General features: G+C 39.2%; 1 protein-coding gene across 8 annotated transcripts in view; it reads left to right on the top strand.

Annotated features, from left to right (window-relative positions):
• The window catches only part of fgfr3 (fibroblast growth factor receptor 3), a 44,887-nt gene extending 27,809 nt beyond the window's left edge, over positions 1 to 17,078 (top strand). For 2 of the 8 annotated variants that reach the window (XM_081350489.1, XM_081350485.1), the window contains exons 9-21: positions 714 to 837; positions 927 to 1,117; positions 3,505 to 3,649; positions 6,501 to 6,676; positions 7,805 to 7,953; positions 8,058 to 8,179; positions 8,861 to 8,971; positions 9,060 to 9,250; positions 9,416 to 9,538; positions 10,616 to 10,686; positions 12,550 to 12,687; positions 13,756 to 13,861; positions 13,963 to 17,078. In XM_081350489.1, the coding sequence (XP_081206615.1) occupies positions 714 to 837; positions 927 to 1,117; positions 3,505 to 3,649; positions 6,501 to 6,676; positions 7,805 to 7,953; positions 8,058 to 8,179; positions 8,861 to 8,971; positions 9,060 to 9,250; positions 9,416 to 9,538; positions 10,616 to 10,686; positions 12,550 to 12,687; positions 13,756 to 13,861; positions 13,963 to 14,130 (1,815 nt within the window). In that variant the 3' untranslated portion in view covers positions 14,131 to 17,078. Of the gene's footprint in view, positions 1 to 713; positions 838 to 926; positions 1,118 to 2,709; positions 2,855 to 3,504; positions 3,650 to 6,500; positions 6,677 to 7,804; positions 7,954 to 8,054; positions 8,180 to 8,860; positions 8,972 to 9,059; positions 9,251 to 9,415; positions 9,539 to 10,615; positions 10,687 to 12,549; positions 12,688 to 13,755; positions 13,862 to 13,962 lie in introns of all 8 variants that reach the window. The other 6 variants (XM_081350488.1, XM_081350483.1, XM_081350490.1 and 3 more) reach the window with 5 other exon arrangements.
• Positions 17,079 to 17,355: the final 277 nt, after the last annotated feature.

Raw genomic sequence — 17,355 nt, 5'->3', positions numbered from 1 at the left:
ACACAGTTACATTTTTTTCCACTCAGACCTTCGAAGTACGTAGAGAAGGAATGAGAAAGAGACAGTGCGCAAGAGAAGAGAGAGAGAGAGAGAGAGAGAGAGAGAGAGAGCCATATACAATTAGAGTGTGCTCTATGAATGAATGAATGGATGTATATGTTTATATGCGTGTGTGTATGAGGTGAAGGACCCATCTACATATTTTCCACATCTGGTGATGATAAAGGAATTCCAAAATAAACCCAAAAATAAATAAATAAAACAAGTCTGTGATCTATCTATCTGTCTATCTATCTATCTATCTATCTATCTATCTATCTATCTATCTATCTATCTATCTATCTATCTATCTATCTATCTATCTATCTATCTATCTATCTATCTATCTATCTATCTATCTATCTATCTAATCTGATAGGCTTAATATGTTTCTAGTTTAAAACAAATCTGGTTTATTAATTTCCATTCATTTTAATTCTACTTCCTTACATTGAATTGCAATTCTGCATTCTGTTTGGTTCCTTAATTCTAATTCAATTCAGATTTATCAGCAGAGTGGATCTTACTCATAACGTTATACAGACACAGATAATTTAGCACCTGCTTTTCTTCAGCTAACAGAAAAACCTGAGGAAGGATTCAAGTGGACCTCTTATGTAACGTCCCACTTTATTATTAAAACTCTCTCTGTCTCTGTCATCCTCTCTCTCTAGTTGAGGCATCAGCAGTGGAGTTTGGTCATGGAGAGCGCCGTTCCATCTGACCGAGGGAACTACACGTGTGTGGTGCAGAACAAATACGGGACAATCAAACACACTTACCAACTCGACGTGCTGGGTATGAACACGCAACACACACATTCAACATTCAACCTTTAACTTAAACTTAACTTCATCTCTGACTGCCCCCATCTCTTGTCCAATCAGAACGCTCTCCTCACCGGCCCATCCTACAGGCGGGACTCCCGGCCAATCAGACAGTGGTGGTTGGCAGTGACGTGGAGTTTCACTGTAAGGTGTACAGTGATGCTCAGCCACACATCCAGTGGCTCAAACACATCGAGGTGAACGGAAGCCAGTATGGGCCCAATGGCGCCCCCTACGTCAACATCCTTAAGGTACAGTCATCTATACTGGCACATCAGAAGAATTCATGAATGAACCACTTTTAAGAGAATGATCTTTTGTAGTGTGTAGGACACAACGATTTAATTATGAAAACATTGTTAGCTTGTGCTTGTTAGAATAGAACATTGTTGATGGCATTTTTTTCAAAATGTGTCCAAGTGCAGCTTAAATTAAACCACATATTAAGTCTCATGTGAGCTCTGAGTGACTCTAAGAGCACCTCCCTCCAACTCCTAATCCCACCCATGTTAGCATCTCACTATAGGCTCTGCAACTGGAGAATTAGGGGGCTCTCGCTCTCTTTTTCCTCTCAGAGGAGTGAGAGAGGAGGCAGACATCTGTTTTGGGCTAAGCTAACCGCCGCGGTGGCGTCGCGCAGGGAGACAGCCATTAGCTGTGCTGCCCCACTCTCTCTTCAGAGAAGGAGGGAGGGAACGAGGGAAGAGGCTCCCGAAAAAGCCATGGAAAAAATGAGTGCGGGAAGCGAGGGAAGGGCCGAGTCAGCAGGCAGAGGAGGGGAGTGCGTCGGCTGGCCAGACCGCCACGCTATTTTAGACTCCCACATAATTGAAACAGTATTTTACTGGGAGCCGCGCGGCGGCTTTGCCCTTCCCCGCAGTCTCATCTGCGCACCCTCTAAAGCCTTCCCCAGCCCTCCCAGATTGAGAGTGCTGAGCGACAGATCATGTGTGGCGCAACGCCTACGATCAAGGGAAAGAACGGAAACAGAGAATAAAGCAAATGAAGCATCTGAAAGAAATACAGAAACCGATATGTGTGGACTAAGGGGCTAAAGACAATATTTGAGCGTTTAATTATAACATACAGGGACGTCAGTTGCCTAGCAGCGTGTTGAGTTGTGGCGCCAGTGCAGGTGAAACGAGTTTGAATCCAGCTCGCAACATTTCCTGAGCTTGTTCCAGAAATGTAATTCCAGTTTGCAATTCACAAACAGAAAGTGTAATTGAAATTTGAATTTAACTTCAAGTCAAAGAAATGTAATATAATTCAAAATGATTTTTATGATTTTAACAAGAAAATATATATATATATATATATATATATATATATATATTTTTTTTTTTTTTATTAAAAATGTAAATAAAAATGTTTCCTGCAGTATATGTTCAAATTACAATTCAACTTCAATTTATTTAAATGATATGCTCTTTAAAATAAAGGTTCTTTACTGGCATCGATGGTTCCATTAAGAACCTTTAACAGCAATAGAACCTTTCCATTACAAACAATGTGGAAAAAGTTGTTTAGATTATAAAAATGTATACTGTTCACTGAAAGGTTCTTTAGGGAACCACAAATAGTTCTTCTATACCACTGCTGTGAAAAAAACCTTTTAGAACCTTTATTTTTTGACAGTTTAAACTGGATTGTGGGTGGTTAGTGAATAAGATGCAAGTTTTTGTACTGAAATAACAAGTGGCGTAACTGTTTAGTGAATTTGAAAGTGTATCTGTATCTTAACGAAGTGCTACAACAAGCTGCTGGAGTATTTTAAATCATTAAGTGTGTGTTCATGTGTGAACGTGCTCGCCTCTGACTAAGTATGTGTGTCTCTCTGCAGAGTTTTGTCAGTAAGGTAAAAGAGGCCCATGATACGCTGACTCTGTATAATGTGTCAGAAAGAGATGCAGGCCAGTACGGGTGCAGAGCCCACAACTTTTTAGGCATTTCAGAGAATACGTTCTGGCTCACAGTGTCCCAGCCAGGTAAATCTCTCTCTAAACAGCCGCTGTCAGTCAAAGACCTTGGTGGCGTAGAGTCAAACTCCCCTAATCTCTCTCTATTTCTCACTGCTCTTCTCGCCCCTTTCTCACACAATAAATAAGGTGACCTGATTCAAGGACTTGTTATGTAAGGCGAGTGTATGTCTGCCTCATTTAAATGCTCGCTTCTTCTTCTTCCTCCCCAATCAATGCAACAAGGGCATGTTGAATAGGAGCAGAGACTGTGCCACATCACATTCTTATTGATTTCCTCACACCCTACACACTGCTCTCTTGAGAATCGGGACACACACTTCTACATAAATAGGTGTCAGTTTTATCTAGTGAGAGGTTAAATTAAGCTTAAAGCTGGTAATATTCTTCCTGGCTCTTTTTATGTTTTCTTTGCACCTCAAACACATTATGGATGACAACAAAGTGACCCGCTGCTGCTGATGGGGCGTTACATTTTCCGCCAGGGTTTGGGGTTTTACTTTGCTTCTTGGTCATCTCATAAGCAGTACTGTGGGATCTCTGGGTTACTGGTGATGGGTTAACTGATCTTCCTCCCGGTGCTGGGTGCTGGTCCTTTCTCAAGGGTTGTGCTCTACGCATCTGAGTTTCTCTCTCTCCGTCTCTCCCTACTTTTCCAGACTGCGGGAATAAATACTACGGATAAAGAGCTGGAGATTCTCTACCTGACCAATGTGTCTTTTGAGGATGCGGGGCAATACACTTGTCTGGCAGGGAACTCGATTGGCTATAACCATCACTCTGCTTGGCTTACAGTGTTACCAGGTATACTAGTCTCACTCTCTGGGGTTTCTTTTCACTCCTTTCTTCCCAAGTCTCTATACTTCCCGTTTTCCCTATTGTCTTTGCATGTTTTATTCATAGTTTTGCAGTTAAAATGTTTTTGAAATGTTTTCAGTGATATTCTCTATGGACTCTAATCACGGCAGCCTAGTTTTTAATCATGTCAAATTAAATATGCCAACTAGACTAAAGTGCTCTGAAGAACAACCTGGTAGTTTGTAATTGTTTTTAGATTTAAACATGACATATGCAGGGGAAAAAACGACGGATGATGGGTTTTTCTCATGGACTGTTTCCACTCGATAACACATGCGCTCATGATGGAAGTGCTTGTCGTGTTTACCGGAGTATTTACTGATGGCACACAGTCCTTGTATCTGGGAGGCCTGATTCATTAATTCTCATCCCGTTATCCAGTTCTCCGTTCTGCTGCTGTAATTAAAATCGCTCGTCTCGTGCAGAGCCACTGAACTCTATCTGTGGGGCTCATCACACAAGTGCCAAATAAGCCTCCCGGAGAGAGGGGCATTATGGGATGTTTGTACCTGCATGGGGGCGCGATGGCATGTTAATTAGTTTGTAAGGTTGCTGTAAATTAACTGCAGGCCTTCTGCTTTATAACTTCAAACAAACAAATTAATGATTGACTTAAGATGATCTCTAATCTAACCATTAGTAGGGCTTGTTGCTTAAATTACTGTTAGTTTTTCAATTAAAGTCTTGAGACTGTAGTTAGTGGTCAATTTATTTTTGGTTTCATGTTTTATTCAAGTTGATAAACTGAATTTTGTGGTTATGTGCATTAGAAATAAACAGGGTCCAAAATGAACACAGGTGGATGAATGGGGAAAATTTACCGGCCATAAATATTTCTATTTATCCTTCAGCTGTTCACATTATGATTTTATTCCTCTGATTCTGTACTCCACATATGTGTCACCACATTTAGCTCTAGAAAAAAGGCATCCTAGATAAACCTCTGTTTGCAAATTTTCCACTGAGGAAATGCTGGTATGTTTGAATCCTTGAATATTTTGCATTGCTTACATCAGTGAGGGTCAGACTACCATAATTTAATTTCAGATAATAGTCCCTAATAAAACTTCAATTATTTTCTTATCAAAGCAAAACTCTACAAGTTTGCTTTTGCTTGCATTTGGCATGGGATAAGTGCTCATTTTGGACCATAATGAAAGACAACACTAATAGTCAACTCCAGTAAACTATGGAGTGCCGCAGGGATCTGTGTTAGGCCCTCTGTTATTCTCAGTATATATGATGCCACTTGGAAATATTATAAGGAAACATGGAATTAGTTTCCATTGTTATGCTGATGACACTCAAATATATATTTCATCACGGCCAGATGAAAACGCTAAATTATCCAAATTGACAGAGTGTGTTAAAGATATAAAAGATTGGATGACGCGTAATTTTCTTTTATTAAATCCAGACAAAACAGAGGTATTACTTATCGGTTAAAAAAAACGCCCACAAAACCTCTCACAAAACAATTTTAACATCGTAGGATGTCCTGTTACTTTATCCTCTACAGTAAAAGACCTGGGTGTTATACTCGATTACAACCTGTCTTTCGAAAATCATATTGCGTATGTTACAAAAACAGCCTTTTTCCACCTTAGAAACATTGCTAAGCAACGTAATATGCTATCAGTTTCTGATGCAGAAAAGTTAGTTCATGCATTCATGACCTCGAGACTAGATTACTGTAATGCTTTATTAGCTGGTTGTCCTGCATCCTCAATAAACAAGCTACAGTTAGTCCAAAATGCCGCCGCTAGAGTTCTTACTAGATCAAGAAAATATGATCATATAACACCGATTTTATCATCACTACATTGGTTACCTATAAAGTTCCGTATTAATTACAAGGTATTGCTACTGACTTATAAAGCCCTAAACGACTTAGCTCCAGTCTATTTAACGGACCTTCTATCGCCCTATAATCCATCGCGCTCTTTAAGATCACTAAATTCAAGGCTTTTGGTCATACCTAGGATATCCAGAACCACCAAAGGAGGGAGAGCATTTTCACATTTAGCCCCAAAACTCTGGAATAGTCTTCCTGATACTGTTCGTTGCTCAGACTCGCTCTCCCAGTTTAAAACTAGATTAAAGTTGCATCTCTTCAGCCAGGCATTCATATAATATTTTTAATCTTTTAAGCTACAATCCGGCCTCTAGTTCATAAATGCCAGAGGAGAACTGGCCCCCGACTGAGCCTGGGTTCTCCCAAGGTTTTTTTTTTCTCCATTGGGTCACCTAATGGAGTTTTAGGACACCATTAGGTAACTTGATGGAGTTTTTCGGTTCCTTGCCACTGTTGCCTTTGGCTTGCTCAGTTGGGGATATTTTGGGGATATTTAATTTGATTTTATCAATCAATAAATTCCACTAGAAACAAACCTTGTTGTATTATTTTAATTTAATACTGTGAAGCTGCTTTGATACAATCTGTATTGTGAAAAGCGCTATACAAATATACTTGACTTGACTTGACTTGACTTGACTTGACTAGAAAAGAGGGCCATTTTAATACTGGCTGTCAGAAATCACATACTCTCTCAGTAGATACTTGTTTTGAATAAGTACCTACTTTGCAACCATTAAAATTAAAATACATTATATATAGTGAATGAATATGTGACCATATGTACTACATGCATCATGATGTCATTGTCATGTGACCTACAGCATCAGTCGCTCCACTACCATTCACAACAGTAGTTTAACGTAAAAGTCAACACATTGGTACATTTGTCACATAATGTCATCACACACGTCTAATCTGTGCTCTTGTGCTCTGTGTCAGCGGTGGAGATGGAGAGAGAGGATGACTACGCGGACATTCTCATCTACGTGACGGGCTGCGTGCTCTTCATCCTCACCATGGTCATCATTATCCTCTGCCGTATGCGGATGAACACGCAGAAGACGCTCCCCACGCCGCCCGTTCAAAAACTGTCCAAATTCCCCCTCAAGAGACAGGTAACAGAAAGTAGATACAAGATTTGATCAGCCCATTTATCTTCCTTTCTCTTTATCTCCTCTCTGAATTGCCTTGAATGCATCTTTTTCACCCTTTTGTAGCGTGTAGTGTGTTGGGCTGTTTGTGTGTATGAAGACGTACTGTGGATGTCATAGATGCAATGTGGCAGTGGAATATTAATGCTCTCCCGGTGACTGCCAGTGTTTAGATCATGGTGAAACTCGCTCTCTCCCAGTTGTGTTAAACAGTTTAAATCACAGCAGCTGCAGCTGAAACACCGTCTCTCTAATCTCTGTCACTCTCTCGATCTCTTCTTCTTTTTCCCTCAAGTTATTTCCAGCAATCAAAGCCTGACAATGTCACGCTGGAATCAAGCTACATAATCATGTTGCAGTGTTTTTTTTCTTCCTTTTCTTCAAATAGTGTCTGTGTAGGTGTGTGTTTTGAGCTAGTTCTGATTTTTGAAAATATTGAGATATCATTGTCAGACAGTTTGGTTGCTGACATACTTTCTCAGTGTTTCATGAAAGTCTACATAGATTTGCATTTCCTAAAGGAAATCGCAGTGCTTGCAAGGATTCGTCCTCCGGTTACAAGCAAACTTACGCAATTGTCGTTCTCATGACATTCATCACACATTAATTCTTATGCAAAGTCAGTTATGGATGGCTAAAGAGATGCAGATCGATGCAAGAAAGAAGACCAATCACAATTCGATATGCTCATTTTTATTATGATGATGCCATGGCTTCTTTTGAATGTTTAACTTTATCTCTGTGCATCAACTGTGCATCGAAAGAAATGAGGTAGTTGCACCCTTTCAGCGAATCTTCAGATTATTCCTGTGTGTTCGTGGCAGCAGGGAAATGTTGCTTCACACACACTTCTGTGGTCCATTACGTGGAGATCTGACAGCTACAACCCTTTCTCTCTCAGGACCAGTCCTCTGAGGAACAGACACCATGTTTCTGTCTGCAGCACAACACTTGAGTTGATGATTTTCTTAAAATAGACATCTTGATTCTTCCTCTCTCTCTCTCTCTCTCTCTCTCTCTTTCTCGCTCTTACACTCGCTTTCTTCTTCACTTTCAGAGACAATAACATGCTGTTTTTATTCTTTACCCAAGCAGGTGTCCTTGGAGTCGAACTCTTCCATGAATTCAAACACCCCATTGGTCCGGATCGCCCGCCTGTCATCCAGCGATGGGCCGATGCTGCCCAATGTTTCTGAGCTTGAACTGCCCTCTGACCCCAAGTGGGAATTTCCACGTACAAAGTAAGTTAAAAGCTGAAGTGGTCATCAAATGACCATAATCATCAGACTAATTCTAAAGCAAATAGTTAGTTCCTTGCTCACTGTAAATGATGATTTTGTAGCAGACTGACGCTGGGAAAACCGTTGGGAGAGGGCTGCTTTGGACAGGTTGTGATGGCTGAAGCCATTGGGATTGACAAAGAGAAACCCAACAAACCTCTCACTGTTGCTGTCAAGATGCTCAAAGGTTAGTGTGTTCAGATGCTGTAAATCATTACATTTATGTTTTATGTATAACATAATCAATAAGTTGACTTAAATTATGGTTGAATGTCTTAAAACATCATTCCAAGGTCACATTTACTTTCCGAATCTTAATTCCTGTAATGCAAAAAAAATAAAAAAAAATCGTATCATAATGGTCCAAAAAAAATTTTTTTTCAGTTTCATCAAATCTCATTACTCTAACATTGTAGATGTGTTTAACTGGCATTAATAATATATGCACTACTATTCAAAAGTTTGGGGTCAGTAAGATTTTAAAGAAATTAATACTTTTGTTCAGCAAGGATGCATACAATTTATCAAAGGTGACAGTAAAGACGTTTATAATATTTCCAAAAGATTTCTATTTATAATTTTATGTTTGTAAATATAATTGCTGTTCTAGTTAGAACTTTCTATTCATCAAAGAATCCTGAAAAAATGCATCACAGTTTCTACAAAAAATATTAAGAAGCACATATTTTTTCAACATTTATAATGATAAGAATTGTTTCTTGAGCAGCAAATCGGCATATTATAATGATTTCTGAAGGATCATGTGGCACTGAAGACTGGAGGAATGATGCTGAAACTTCATTTTTAAAATTACATTTTAAATTGTAATAATATTTCACAATATTGATGTTTGTAACTGTTTTCTTAGATGATGGCACAGATAAGGACCTGTCGGACCTTGTGTCTGAAATGGAGATGATGAAGATGATTGGAAAACACAAGAACATCATCAACTTGCTGGGAGCGTGCACACAAGATGGTCAGTGCACGCACACACATAAGATCACAGCTTTGATGTTCGGCTTTGATTTTCTCTGACTGAATTGTTTCTGACTGTGTTCATACAGGTCCTTTGTATGTGCTGGTGGAATATGCCTCTAAAGGGAATCTTAGGGAATATTTGCGGGCAAGAAGGCCTCCTGGGATGGACTACTCATTTGACACCTGTAAGATCCCAAACGAAACTCTGACATTTAAAGACCTGGTGTCCTGCGCCTATCAGGTCGCCAGGGGTATGGAGTACCTGGCCTCAAAGAAGGTAACACATCTACTTATCTTAGTTTGTAAACTTATTTGAATAGAAATAATTTAAGAGGCTTGTAATGTTTATAAAGTTTATAAATGCTGCCAGATATTATTTTCCTAGTGTGTATTTATCAGACTTGTGCATAAAGGATGGCCCTCTTTCTGTTTGTGTTGCCAGTGTATCCATAGGGACCTCGCAGCCCGGAATGTTCTGGTTACCGAGGACAACGTGATGAAGATTGCAGACTTCGGCCTGGCTAGAGACGTGCACAACATTGACTACTACAAGAAGACCACCAACGTAAGTCGACACTGATTATCAATCTCAGAATGCTTGAAGGATAGGGCTCTTGGGTGGCATTGGATTGAATCACAGAGATGTGGTTGCGCACTCTGTATTTAGAAACGTCAAGCCTGTAGAAGTCGAATGAGTGTGTGTGCAAGTTCAGGAACTTTTGAAGGTGCATTTATGAGCAGATTGTTATAAATCAATTAACTGTTGAATGAGGTCTGGAGTTGGTACTAAGAATGTGTGGGTATTGGCGAGGACTGGACGGTATTGAACACATTGCGGTTTACCTGGCCCACTGTGCATTGTAAAATGCAGTATTGGGGTGTAACTAACTAAAAAGTTTCAGTAGCATGCCATTAGCTTAGCTATGGTAAAAACACTTGAGCTGCATCCGAAATCGCATGCTGTATAGAGTATGTTCTACATCTGCCTTGAAACTTACTTTACGACCGTTAAACAAGTACATTCTGTATTATGAATGTGTAGTATGAATTAAATTCAGCCGTACTACATCTGCCATGTTGTCATTGTCATTGTCATGCAACCTACGCGTCAGTTGCGTTGCTTCACTGCCATTCACAAATCCTCTCCTGTGGCCTCATGGGATAGTAAAGTGCCCATCGGATGCGCAATTTAGAATCTCACCGCGAGTAGTAGGTTATCAGTTTTTGCATAATGTTTTATGAATACTATGAATTCAGATATAGTACTCTGCTCACATATTGTTTTTCGCCCACTATATAGTATGTAAGTAGTTAAAATACCTTAAATAAATTTATAGTAGCTTGTAGCAAGATCAAACAAGGTTCCTAAAACTGGTAGAATAGATGGTGTTGGATGGAACTGTTAGGTGTTGTGATGGCGGGTTTTAGTGGGGTGGGTTTGGTGAAGTCTTGGATATTCGATGGGACAGTTGGAGATTAGAGCACATTGGGGAGAGGGAAGATGTTGATGTGAACTGCTGAAGTGTATTTATTAGATAGGACAGTAGGAGATTAAGCTGCAGGCCTGTTGATGTTCGATGGGCGTCTGTATGTCTTGCTGGGTCAGCACCGCTGTTGTTCTGACTGATCTGTGTCCTTTCAGGGTCGTCTCCCCGTCAAATGGATGGCACCAGAAGCACTGTTCGACCGTGTCTACACGCACCAGAGTGATGTGTGAGTTTACATTGCCATGCATGCCTCTTCTTTTTTTTCCTCTCCATCACTTCATGCCATTTGTTCATAAAGTTCATCAAGCGGTAAAGGAATGCAAGTGAACACCATAACCCTGCAACAACAGATTCAAAGCCATCCGAGAGAGTGTGCCAGTGTTTCTTGCACCGGAATTCACTGGAACTGGAGACATGAATTTTTTTTTTAACATGTTATTACAGTACATGTTATTACATAGTCCAATTCAAAAGGAGTTATTTAATAAATCCATCAAAAAGATTCACTAACTCGCAAGTAATCAGTTTGAAGCAGCTAATGATTGTAATGATCCATTTAATCACTCAATTCATCAGAGCGGTTACTGAATTAATAACTTACTGACTGAGGGTCCATTTACACAACACTGTTTTCAACTAAAAACTGAAAACAATTTATGCATTTTGAGCGTTCATTTACACAACAACAGCGTTTTTGGGGGCCTTAAAAATGCTAACTTTTGAAAATGGGTTTCAAAGTGCAAGTTTTTGAAGACGATACCGTTATCATCACTGTGTAAAGTACAAAAACATGTATTTGTGAAAACGGTGATGTCATGTGCACGCGTATTATGTGTTCAGTCTAAAGGCACGTAGTGTTTCTTTACAAATTTACATCGCCAACTACTGGCCTAGCATTCATAATTCAACGTTTTTAATCGCTCTTACAGATCTGTATGAACAGGGATTATGTCGTCTGTACGTTTTACGTTTTTAGTACATTGTTGTCGTGTAAACGTACATTGAATGGAAAGGATTATAAAGACATTAATAATGTTGCAAAAGTTTTCTATCTCAAATAAACTAACAATTTTGATCAATTTAAGGCATTTTACTGAATAAAAGTATTAATTTCTTTTTTTTCTTTTTTTTAAAGATAAAAATCATACTGACCCAAAACTTTTGAGTGGTTTTGCATGAGTGTATGTTAGCAGACTAGAGTGTGTACTTGCGCAGCAGGTTTTGATTAGTATGTTAGTATATTGCACACTGTCTCTCTGTAGACCGAACACACATTCATCACACTCAGACTGGTACATAGAACTGCACTTTCCCAATATGTCTAAATACACTTTAATCACAGCTGGCCTGAGACAGCAATAGTAAAATAATATCATCTCCCTCTGCCTATAGGCTCTACTTATGCTATGATATATGAGCAGTGAGCCTTTCATTCACTGTGTGTGTGTGTGTGTGTATGTGTGTGTGTAAGAGAGAGCACCACGCTGATGGGTGTAAATGAGATTTGACTGTGACATAAAGCTAATGAACGGATAGTGATATAATGACGAGCCAATTATTCAGCCCCCATAAGGCTTCTAACTGACTGTGTGTTGTACAGTATGTGTGTATGTATTTGGCCGGGTAGCATTAGCTGGCTCATAGCTCCTGTTGTCTCTTAGCGTGGCTAATTTGATTAGCACTGCTCAGTGGTGGCGTGGGAGGAATGGGGCCAAAACAAAAGAGCCCTGAGTTAACAGAGCAGCTTGTGATAACACACACCCACATACACATATGCGCGTGCACACACACTCGCTCTAGTTTAATAGATTCGCGTCTCATATCACAGACATACATTATAAGCCTCAGTGAGAACCAACAAAACTCCTCTCTCACATCTGCCAAGTATCTACACCCCAGAGAGAGACAGACAGAAAGAGATAGTGAGAGTATTGTTACGCCACTATTTCAAGCACAACCAGCATAATAGTGGCCTAACAAGTGTTTCGGCATTTTTTCTCACTGAATTGTATTATTTTTTGTACTTTAATGTAAATGTGTGATTTTTCTCCCATATTTGCTCTGAACTGTGACCTCTCTTGCATCTCAGGTGGTCTTATGGGGTTTTATTATGGGAGATTTTCACACTGGGCGGCTCACCGTACCCAGGTATCCCAGTGGAGGAGCTCTTTAAACTGCTGAAGGAGGGACATCGAATGGACAAACCTGCCAACTGCACTCATGAACTGTACGATTACGATTTCTTTTCATTTTAATCTAGAAAAACTCTTAAAACTTACTATTCATCTCTTAAAATAATGTTGCTGAGTCTATAATGGCATATGACAACCATGTATGGTAGAACGCATGGAGCTGTATAATCTAAAGGCCCATTTACAACAAGGACAATAACAATAAAGATAGTTTTAAAGTCATTCTAAATGCGAAAGAATAGCAGAGTCCACACCACAACTATAATGATAATGGCACAGAGGAATGATATTGTTGGGATTTTTTTTTCAGCTGATGAACGATAAAAACATTGACAGCCAATCAAAATCCATCCTGCTTTAAACAGCTCGTCCTACGTTATTGTGCGTTGGTGTGGACACCTATATAGTTATCGTTTTAGTTATCTTTATAGTTATCGTTCTTGGTGTGAATCTCGTAATTTCCTTGTTATATCTTGTGTATTATTTACTGATACTCTTGAATTTTATATTGATTTGAATTAGTAAGTAACAGCTGTAATGGTTCAGATTCGATTCATTTGAAGTATTTGACTTATATAGACCAATTCCAAGGGGGTGAATATTTGCAGGCCATGTCGTAAATACCGTCATTACTAGATGACAACTCAGAAGTTCTACTCAAAACTCGAAATTATATATTTCAATGCCAACATTAATCTGTTTAAATTGACTAATCAATAGACAAAACCACAATACAACAAACAGTAGTTATGCAAATGCCTTTTTTGCAGGATCTTAGTTAATTCTAGCTACGTTAAACTGTATTAAACTTTTAGATTATTATTTAATTATTATGACATTAACAGTCAATTAAAAGAATTATTAAATAGAAATATTACAAGATAAATGCTTAACTTCATTTTACTGCTGAAGCCGCAGCCATTTTGGGTGTTTCCGCATGACGTTGCTGCAGTCAGGTGGCGCAAGTCTGAGCTCTCAGAAAATTATAAATTATAATTACTATTCCAACTCTGTAATTCTGACAAGGTGTGGATGCACCAATTGTCCATCAATCAAGTTAATTTCTGGCACTGATCAGTAAATGCACATATTGTTTTGTGCAGGTACATGATTATGCGGGAGTGTTGGCACGCCGTTCCTTCACAAAGACCCACGTTCAGACAGCTGGTGGAGGATCACGACAGGGTTCTTTCCATGACCTCCACTGACGTAAGAGCTCTCGTGCATCAAACCAAACACCTTAACTCTTAACACTTAACTGTTAAAGCCAATTCTGACGTGTGTGTGTTTGTGTGCGTTCGATGGTTTAGGAGTATCTGGACCTGTCGGTACCATTCGAGCAGTACTCGCCTACCTGTCCGGACTCCAACAGCACCTGTTCTTCCGGCGACGACTCCGTGTTTGCTCACGACTCCTTACCTGACGAGCCCTGCCTCCCTAAACATCACCACCACAGCAATGGGGTCATAAGAACATAAGGAACGGTGGTTTGTGGGGATCTTTCGGTTTGCTGCATTGGACCAGCATGTAGTGGCAGTGCAGACGGGGGTTCCTGGCACAGTGTGGATCTCATGAAATGCTCAACGAGAAGCTTCAGACTTCCAACTGGTCACAGGTCTGAAGGACAGATTACGCCCCTGTCCTTCAGCTCCTCCTTTTCTTCCAAATCATTATTCAGCTTTTTGTCTTCGAAAAGAGAATTCCTATTTTTGTATTCGGCCAGTTTCGTTTTTCCTTTGCGCGACGCAGTCAGAAGGGTCAAACCATTCCGTGCCTACCAAAAAACAAACAGACTGACAAATTGCTGGACAGGAAACAAAAAGAACGGATCAACACTGTGTAACAGCACAGTTCTGAAGCGGCAGACAGAGTCGTCCTGTCACGTGTGGACAGGATGGGTTTTTTACAGCAATATCTGACTGGAGTGAGAATCAAACCCATGGCCAGTCTCTCCTCTCCACTCCTCACAAAGAACGTTTTTCATCCTTTTTTAACGAGAAAAGAGAAAAAGGTCTCCTAGATGTGAGAATTAATTAGAAGATATATAACTGTGTGCTTTGTATGTATCTTAAAGTTTTTATTGTAAATATATAGATATAAATATGTATCATATTGCAGTCAGTAGCAGTGTACTTAAAAAAAAGAAAAAAAAAGAAAAGAAATGACATTTTAAAAGAGCAAGTGAGCATACACTGTTGAGATCATGTAAACATTTAATCTAAAAAAAAAAAGCAAAACAAAAGTTTTATTTGAATTAACATGTATATTTGTAAAGCTATTTATAGACATAAGGTTTTTAAGGGGGTCTAAAAATATAGTCGGGTTTTGGTACTGTAAACAAAGGGTTTTTCTTTTAAATTTTGTAAGTTATTTACCACAGAAGTGCAAGATTTATTTTTGCTTCTTTTTTTTTTCCTTCCATTTCTTTGTTTACATTGACAAGAATGTATGAGAAACTAATTGGTGATATCAGCAGAGTAAGAGGATGAAATTATGAATTCTAAAGCGAGAAATAAGTATACCAGAAGTTGCTTTGCCCGTATCTCAGTATTGAATTTCGCGATAAAAGGACCACAAGCGCTCCTGCTCTTCACGAGGAAACCGCACTGTTTTTTAACTCCTGTCAGACTCACACTTAAAGCACTTTTCATTATTTTTGTATAGTATCAAAAAAAAAACGTCATATTTGGGCTTCCATGCATGTGACATAAGCAGATCTGTTCACCATAGTGTTTAAAAAAACAAAACAGTGTTGGTTTTCCCTGAAGATGGGCGCTGTGATCCTTTCATCTAGCTCTTTGATATGAAGGAGTGCTATGTGGGTAAAACCTAACATGGCATATAGAAATATGGTGAAACCATACTATGAGTTTGTTGCTCTTATTTGCTCTTTTGCTAATGAATATGTATAATGACATTTTTGAGGTAATCCTCCGGGTCGGTGTGTTTGCAAAGTGCCAAAATCTTTCTCTCTGCTCTGAGTTTTATGTTAATGAGTACAGAACCGTTATCGCTATTCAACTCCAGCGTGCATGGTTGTCAGATGAGTGTCTCTGGCCCTGCGAATCTAAGCGAAGCATTATGGGATAGCTTGGTCGTGTCTCAGGGTGTCCTCAGACAATTGCATTCAAGCAGAAAGCCGGCAATAATATATAATGGGGAGAAAAAGAGGATGATTCGCTTGCTGCTAAACTACGAAAACTGTAGATTTGATACGAGATGACTGTACAGCTCCCTCCTCCTGCAAAACATAGCATTTTTGTACTTGTTAAGTGCCTGGGAGGGAGTTGAGTGGCTGAATATTGCGACGTACGGTTTGAATGTACAGCCACGTCAGTAAAAGATATAAGCAGGGTGTTTCTTAAAGCGATAAAGTAAATATTTGTACGGCACTTTGTTACCTTGATTCTCAGATTGGGTTCTCAAAGATATGGATGACGTTGTTCTGTAATTTCTTCTTCCAGCTGTGGGACATCATGTTCTGTTGGATACAGTGTCTGTCCATTACGTGTGGAGTTCTTCGTTTAATGTTTGGTGTGGGATGGCAGGGCAAGCGATCGCTCTCAGCTTCCTTTTTTGTACAACCTGTAACCTCTGGCTCACCTCCACATCCTCCGCTCTACTACTGACAGCCCTCTTGCATTGTTTCAAACATATCAAACAATGTTGCTGGTCCTTTTCCCTCCTTGACACAGATCGACATTATTTATTTCCTCGTATTTATGTTTATTTGATCCGTTTCCTTTCACGACCTTATCTTGTTCAAAAGGCCAGCATTCCTTCATGCTTTTGTGTTTTGGGATGGAGGTAGAGCCGAGATGCATTTAGGGGTTGAAGAAAGTTTTCTTTACAATGTTTACAATGAACATCCAGACAGTGTCAAAGGACGACGTGTTTCCCCAGCACTTTTAAAGCGGCTGGATGACGAGCAATACTGGTCTGATGTCAACACTCTTTCATTTTACGCATTTGTTCTTTTCCTCTTAAGCTCTATTTGATAGTGCCATTCAGCTCTTATTAGAATTAAGATATTAAATTAAGTTATAGATTTAAATTTGCAGATGATTGTTGTACGTCGAGTAGATTTTATATAGGTGTGTTTTTGTTTTGTTTTGTTTTAATAGGGATGAAAACTTCTTTACAGTATTTTCTTACAGAAGAGTTACATTGCATTCCAGGTAGATTTCTTTCTTCACGCGGTGAGGTAACATGTTTGCAGAATTAAAGTCATTCAGCATCTGCATCCCTCTCTGTTTAACAAAAGAGTGGAATAGTTGACTAACAGTGTTTTGTTATTTTTCCATATCTCTGTATTATGTGGAACATTCCGTTCTGTTTCAGTTGTGGCCCTTACGAGCTGTTAAACCTCTTTACACTCTATCAGTCTGTGCCTGACGGAATTATGCTGTCAATCAAAACCTTTTCAATAAACACAACAAAACGAGCGTTCGCTTGTCACTTACTTTTTAAATCTATACTTGCCACGTTCACGATTTCATGTTTTATTTAGGCAGCAATAGCGGGAGGAAATTTGATAAGCATATTATGACATAATCCTCAGTCATAACTCATGAGGAATACATTCGGCAACTAAAAATATACTGTATATATATATATATATAAAAAAAGGAGAATTTTTGGCCTAAATGCTTTTGGGGGGATGAAATCAACAGAAACAGTGATGTTTAATTAGCGCTTCTCAT

The sequence above is a fragment of the Scardinius erythrophthalmus genome (genome assembly GCF_964197995.2).
Source record: "Scardinius erythrophthalmus genome assembly, chromosome: 21".
Classification (NCBI taxonomy): Eukaryota; Metazoa; Chordata; class Actinopteri; order Cypriniformes; family Leuciscidae; genus Scardinius; species Scardinius erythrophthalmus.
The sequence above is the reverse complement of the archived record's forward strand: the minus strand, read 5'-3'. Positions and strand labels throughout refer to the sequence as shown.